The following is a 7,161-nucleotide window of genomic DNA, read 5'->3' as shown; positions in this document are numbered from 1 at the left end:
AAAGGGCCTTGAGGATTGATTTAACAAGTATTTATTAAGCCTCTACTATGTTCCAGGCACTCTGGGTTGTTAGGGATCCAACAGTAAACAAAGGAGATGAAGATCTCTGTCTTCATAGAGCTTACACTGTAATGGGGGAGATAAACATCGAACAAAATGAATGAGTTAACCCCGCAGTGTTTCAGAAGCTGGTGTGTGGGCACAGGGGCATCTAGAAGGGATGGGAATGAAAACCGCAAGGTGGGATATGGTGTGAAATGAGTGAGCAGCCAGGGGGCACCGAGGCTGGTTTGCTCAATTAGGATGTGGGGGTAATGCCATGGGAGGGCTGGGGCCCTGGGATTCAGTGGCAGCCGTGGCTACATCTCCAGCTTTTGAGAAGTGGAGAGATTTCTCTAAGACTCTAGGAGAGGAAACTGAGGCACCCAAGTGAAGATCTTTCTCTGGGAATGATGAGGGCTGGCGGTGCAGATAGGCTCCCAGTGGGCTGATGTCAGGGGAGGCCCTGAGGGGGCAGCGCACACACCATGTTGATTTTCTCTGGCCTGGCCTCCTAGCCTGAACAAACTGCCCGCAATGTGGGTGTGAAAGACAAGGATGCTGTATGGTTTGAATTGTCTCCCCCAAAACTCATATGTTGAAGTCCTAACCCACGAGATCTCAGAATGCGACCTTATTTGGAGATACGGTCTGAACCAAGTTACAATGAGGTCATCAGGGCGGGCCCTCCTCCAACATGACTGGTATCCTTATAAAAGGGAGAAATTCACACAGACGTGCACGTGGGGAGAGCACCACGTGAAGACCAGAGTCCCACTGCTGCAGGTGAAGCCAGGAGAGAGGCCTGGAGCAGAGCCTTCCCGGGCACCAGTCAAGATCGTGGCCCTGCCAACACCGCGATCTAGGACTCAGGACTCCAGAACCAGGAGACAGTAAACTCCTGCTATTTAAGCCACCCAGTCTGTGGCCCCCTATTACGGCAGCCCCAGGAGACTGACACAGACACCAGAGAGAGCACCGTCTTCTCATTCCTCCTGGACAGAGAAAGAGCTAGTGATGGAATGGACAGGAAGATGGAGGTGAGAGCGTTGGAGTTGCTTCTGATACTAAGATGGAAACTTTCTTCCTTAAAACAGAAGCAGACAGAGGGCTTTTCTGGGTCAGATCTGATCAAGAACATGTGGTTTGCGGGGGGCGGGGGAGCCTCTGAGGGTGTCTGGGTGGCAAAGTCGGTTAAGCATCCGACTCTTGGTTTGGGCTCAGGTCATGATCTCAGGGTCGTGAGATGGGGCCTTGCGTCTGGCTCTGCTCAGCGTGGTGTCTGCTTGGGATTCTCTCTCCCTCTGCCCCTCCTGTTCATGGTCTCTCTCTCTAAAATAAATAAATATTTTAAGAGAAAGAAAGAAAGGAAGAAAAAGAAAGAAAGCAAGCCTCTGAGATGATTTCAGTTGGAACCATTTGGGCCTCTCGTGAAAAGCAGAACTTTAAAAATTCTTGGTCTGGTGCTACAGTGAGTACTTGTCAATATCTGTCCAGCGCATCACAGAGCCGAAGTCTGGGCTCCCGGGACCAGGCAGCCACACACGGCGTACCCCGTGCTGAAGGCTTTTACAAAACGGTTTCAGTGCAGGCAGGCTGTCAAAGGATTTCAAAGCTGCTACAGCAAAGAGTTGGAAAACATGCCCTGTGCTGGGAGGCAGAGGAGGTTTGGTGTCTCTTATTTTCTTTTTTTTTTAAACTGTTTAAGCCCGAATGGCATCTGCAGATCCAAGTGGGGGAGAAATACAGATCTGTGCACTTCGGCACACGTGGTCCAGCTGAGCAGAACATCCATGGGGCCAGCCAGCCGATCCGGGCTGCGGCCGGCGCCTCCCACCTGCATCCAGTGGAACACGTGCCCAACACACGCACAAAACAGTATGGATATTTAGACACGAGAGTACTTTATAATTAGAAAATAATTGTTGCTTCTTTTGGCATTCTTTTTAAGATGAATCTATTGAAACCCTTTGCTAATATGGGGCTTCTCCGAAGCGTGGCTGGGGAGTTGCCAGGACCATAAGACAACGTGAAATATTAACACAAGCCAGCCATCTGCACATCCGAAATGAGACCTCTCCAGAATATGATGCCCATTGGCAAGAAGGCATCAGCCCTCTGCCATTCTCCTTAGTGATAAACCTGCTGTTGAAAACACAAGCCCATTTTAATGAGACGTTCATTTATTTTTGTCATCTGCTCGTCACAGAGCTCCACGGTTGAGCCCTTTAAGGAAACTGAGACACTTAACGTATGTGACCACCCTGTGTGCCTCGGGTACAGAATCCCCAGCTGGACCCACTAGGCCGGCCCACTTAAGAAGACAAACAGGAAAATCAATGGAAACTGAACAGGTTACTGAGCTGAAACAATGGCAACCAGCGTGGGCATTTCTGAGATCCCAGAATGATATCTTTGGTGTAAGGGAGCCCAGTGCACACTCACCTTATTCGTGCAAGGAAAACAATCTATCATCTCAGAACGGGTCCGTGTTTGGGTGGTGGACAGATGGCCACGCAGCCCCACCCACCGTGGGCACCCCTTCTGTCCCTGGTCTTCCCAATGTTTTCAGACAGATGAAATCAGATGACAATAAACAATAAGGGCACTTTGAAAAAAAAAAAATCTAAGCATCCACGATCCCCTTGCTATTGTGAAACTTTCTAGAACTCCACGGCTAAATACATCTGTAGGATCTCTATGGGGAAAGAAGACTGTAGGCTGCCTCATAGAAAAATGAGCATTTTATGATCTGTGGCCAGGGAATCACTTCAGGAGGACGGCTGGAGATGGCAGATTTTCTGAAAAGATGAGATGTGACTGGCTGAAGGGATTTCTCCAAATCCCTTTTCAAAACAAAAATCCCATGTATGTTCTTTTTTTAACCCAAAGCTGGTGCCCAAGGAGAACTGTATTTTAGAGCAGAAGCCAGGCATCTTCTGTGGAAGCCGGCTGCCCCTCAAGGGAGGCCGCTCGGACCCATCCGGGTGCTCCCACGGCCTCGAGCAATCGCCTCCTGTGGTTTCACACATCCCCACAGAGAAGTAGATGGTGCTCCTCCGGGGCCCTGTGGTGTAGACACCCCCTCTACGTGTGGTCCCCGGCCGGCATGGAGAGCCCCTGGGAGTGTGCTAGAAATGCAGAATCTCAGGCCCCACCCCACATGTGCCGAATGAGAACCTGCATTTTCACAAGATCCTGGGTGACCCGTGTGCACTGTCAACTTGAGAAGTGTTGCTCACACTGCTCAGAGGTGACCTAATGATATGGTCAGGGAGTAGTTAAAATCATCTTCAAAAACCATTCAAGAAGGCTGCATGCTGTGGAATTCCAACTACTGTATATGATATTCTGGAAAATGCAATACTGCAGAGACAGTCAAAGACCAGTGACTACAAGGAGTTGGTGGGGGGAGGAAAGATGAATTGGGGGGCACAGGGGATCGGTAGGGCAGAGAAACCACTCTGTATGGTACTGTCATGGTGGATTCATGTCATTACATGTGTGTTGAACCCAGGGAAGGCACAGCAGGAAGAGCGAACCCCATGTAAACTATGGACTCTAACGAATCACAATGTACATTTGCTCCTTGAGTGTGATAAACGTGTCGCACAGATGCATGATGACAGTAAAAGGGGTAAACAGCGGAGTGGGGGTGAAGGAGCATATGGGGACCCTCTGTACTTTCCACTCATTTTTCTGTAAGCCCCAAACTACTCTCAAAACTAGTCTGTTAATTCGACAACCACCACAACAAACCAGTGGGGCGGGCAGACATTCTCTCCCATTCTGGAGTGTATACAACCATCCCCGAGCTGTCTTTCTGTCATTTCTTCTTGCCTGATGTGAACGGCCGCTACCATTCTGCCCTATACCCCTGTGGGACCCCCCACTGGCCGGGAAGGAGACACTGTGGGCTGTGGGGAGGGGCGGGGGTCCCCATGAGCTGGGGTGCCCCAGCCAGGCTCTGCACCATCTTCACGTGTCCTACGGCGGGGTCAGCCCTGGCTTTACAGAGCGGAGCCTGATGGAACCTTCGCTGGGACGTAGGAATGGGGAGAAAACACAGATGCATCGATGTCATGCTCCAGTAAGCTGAGTAGGAGATCACCAAAGTACTCATCCTGGGGGAAGGCAGAATACAGCACAGATTCTAAAGAGCAAGTGTCTGTGCCAATCTATGCATCTCACACTCTTTGTTTAAATATGAATTTAATTAAGCACAGAATTCTAGCCGGGTGTGTAAAGAATGAAGGAAATGGCCTTGTGTGTTAGAAACCACCTCTGGCAACAATAGAACATTCCACACTAGCCTGACGACTTGACCCAATGGAGGAATTCACGTTTTCCGTGTAGACAGCAGCTGGGTGCGTCTAGAAATCCCCAGGTTAGGAAGGGGGGGCCGGGAGGGTTTGGGCTGTGGACAGACCCTGCTCAGCACCAAGTCCTTGACAACACAACCACGTGCAAACACACAAGTAGACAAAGAACGTGAAGTCGGTAAACATGCTAACGGTGGGCACAAAGATGGACTGTCTTCTGGGAGTGACAGCTGATTCCGTCTCTCCCCACGTCTGGTCACAAATCCTGCCCCGAAGTCGTTTCAGGGAGGCCAGCAGGTGATGGGTTTGGATCAGGGTGGCGCCGGGGCAGTGGGAAAGAGGACGGTCACACCGCTGTGCGTGACGCAGGCTACACGTTCTCTCTTGAGTGTCCCCAGATTTCCGCCCACAAGGCTGGGTGCTGCCGGCTGGCGGCCATCAGTTCACAGGGGACGCGAGGTCTTCCTTCCTGCCGCGGGGGGCCCGGGCGCCATCTTGACGGTTGTGGAGTTGGGCTGAGTTTTGTTTTTACTGACACGTGGCTCCTTCTGTCTCTGGCTGATGTTTTGGAGTGATCTCAGCCCCAGCATTTTACAATACTTGTTACACTGGTGTAGCGCTTCGAACTGGTCGATGAAGGTCATGGAGCAGTTGCCTTTAAATCCTTTGTACCTGTGAGTTTGGGTAGAAGGACACAGACTTTTTTAAAAACAGGACACTTCACCAGCTTTAACAGGGGAGACTAAGGGTACATGGAAAATATCCTGATTCCCACTCTAGACAAGAAGGGCTAAATGTTTGTCACAACTATTGAAAGGAGAAACAAACCCCGTGGGACTGAGCAAAGGCAAAGACCCACTGGCATGCAGAGTACAGACCCAAGGCCTGGGATTACACAAGTCTTCTAGATGCTTATGGTTCCAATAAAACAGCATGTTATTGCTCTTTTCCTTTTAGTCATAGTGACTAGTGCTGGACCATCTTGATAAAAATTAGACCTCCTGGTGGTCTGAAAGCTACCCCATCCCACCCAGAGGTTCTAAATAAAAAATTCTACAACTTTGGGGCTGGAAAAAATGATTTCGTTTAGACCTTTTGATTTATAGTTAAAGGAATTTAGGCCCAGAGATTCTGGCACCAGCCAAGAAAACTAAGCAAGTTGGTACAAGAGCCAAGATTAGGATGCAGCTCAGCTCTGTCCTGTGTCACCCCGCCTCCCCCTTTGTCATTAGTGGGCTCTAGAAGGGACCACACTGACCTGCCTCGGAGTAGTCTCAAGGGTTGCTCCTTTGGGTTGGGACATTTAATACTCAAACTGTAAATGACTTTTTTCACATCCCAATCACAGAAGGTTAGTGTCCTCCTTGAGGGGACAAGTCTCCAGGCCCCCAATCTCCCCACCACCAAGAAAGCTGTTTGACAGGTTGTTGAGAGGATGAAATGAGAAAATCCACACAGACCACCTAGCTCAGTGTCTGACATGCTGTACAGATTCAGTTAGTGTTGACCAAGTTATTTAATGATCAATATTATAACATTTCATCCTGTGGAAGGGATGTTCAAGCCAATATTGAAGAGTGAGGGAGGTAAATGGGGGAGCTGGGGTGAGCCTGGCATTAAGGAACAGTCAGCATAATTTGTAGGGCCCCGTACAAAATGAAACCATGAGCACCATGTTCAAAAATTATGAAGACTTTTGAGACAACAACAGTCGAGCACGCGTTCAATGAAGCCCAGGGTCCTTCTGAGCGCAGGTCCCAGTGGACCACACAGATAGCATGCCCACGAAACCAGCCCTGCTGGGTGGGAGAGAGCCCTGGGCACATCTGATTAATAGGACAAACAAGAAATCGGTCTCTTTCATTGGCTGGTAGAAACCACAATGGTGAACAAGCCTGGAATGAATGGGGACCAGGACTGTACACTTTTCCCTATGAAATCCGAGCTGGGTTTGAAGCTGTTAAGGGAGTAAAAGGTTCCTTTCATCCCTGGGGCCAGAGCATCAGGCAGCAGCTCTAACTTGATGAATCTGTTACAAATCCAGCCTGCTCCCTCCTCCTCCTCCCTGCAAGGGAACACTCTGCCCCTGGGAGCCCACAGTCCATTTGCTTGTGAAAAATGACTCGGTTCCTAAAAGCCAAGCTCCCTCATTAAAGGAAAAGTCAGCTGGAGACAGGAGTTGAATCCAGCAGAGTAGAAAAAATTCCACTGCCAACCACGTCATCTATACATCTCTATCTTCTGTAGGACACCGCGAGAAAGGCTGAACTGTCAGGCCCACTGTGTCCCTCTGGTGCCTGAGTGCTCCCGGGCAGGATGCGGCGGGCAGGATGCGGCGGGCAGGATGCGAGGCGGCCTCGGCCTGTGCTTGGCAGACATGCTGGAGAGCCCGAGCCCATCCTTCTGCTGGAGGGAGGCCTCGCTTCTCACACAAACTAGGAAGGTCATGGGCAGGGGCAACCTCCCTGCCTGGAAACAAGTCGTGGTCACCTGTCTCAGGCTGCCTTGAGGCTTTTAAACATTCGGACAATATCCAGTCTCTGCAGCAGGGTCTGCCCTCCTGACTAGCCCTGGGGAGCCCAGGCCTGTTCCCGGAAATCTGGCCCCTTCTTTTCCTCTATGTCACTCTTTCTTTAGACTCCTCTTGGAAAGCCAAAGTAGGGCAGCAGGGACTGGGGCTGGTTTTTAGCATAGACGGCCGTGGGCCTGGTGGGGCCCTAGAGGGAAGGCTGCGTTGCTTGGTCTAGGAGCCCCTTTCTCAGCCACCAGCTCAAGTGCCTTTCTGTGGGGCCCTCCCTGG

The 7,161-nt window shown here is 50.6% G+C and overlaps 1 protein-coding gene across 1 annotated transcript in view; it reads right to left on the bottom strand.

The window, feature by feature from the left end:
* Positions 1-2,788: 2,788 nt before the first annotated feature.
* Positions 2,789-7,161, bottom strand: part of ALPK2 (alpha kinase 2) — a 120,547-nt gene continuing 116,174 nt past the window's right edge. The window contains exon 13 of the mRNA XM_034995875.1: positions 2,789-5,033. Within this exon, the coding sequence (XP_034851766.1) occupies positions 4,805-5,033 (229 nt within the window). The 3' untranslated portion in view covers positions 2,789-4,804. The remainder of the gene's footprint in view (positions 5,034-7,161) is intronic.

Source organism: Mirounga leonina, unplaced genomic scaffold (genome assembly GCF_011800145.1).
Source record: "Mirounga leonina isolate KUSES-001 unplaced genomic scaffold, KU_Mleo_1.0 Mir_93, whole genome shotgun sequence".
Taxonomy (NCBI): domain Eukaryota; kingdom Metazoa; phylum Chordata; class Mammalia; order Carnivora; family Phocidae; genus Mirounga; species Mirounga leonina.
The sequence above is the reverse complement of the archived record's forward strand: the minus strand, read 5'-3'. Positions and strand labels throughout refer to the sequence as shown.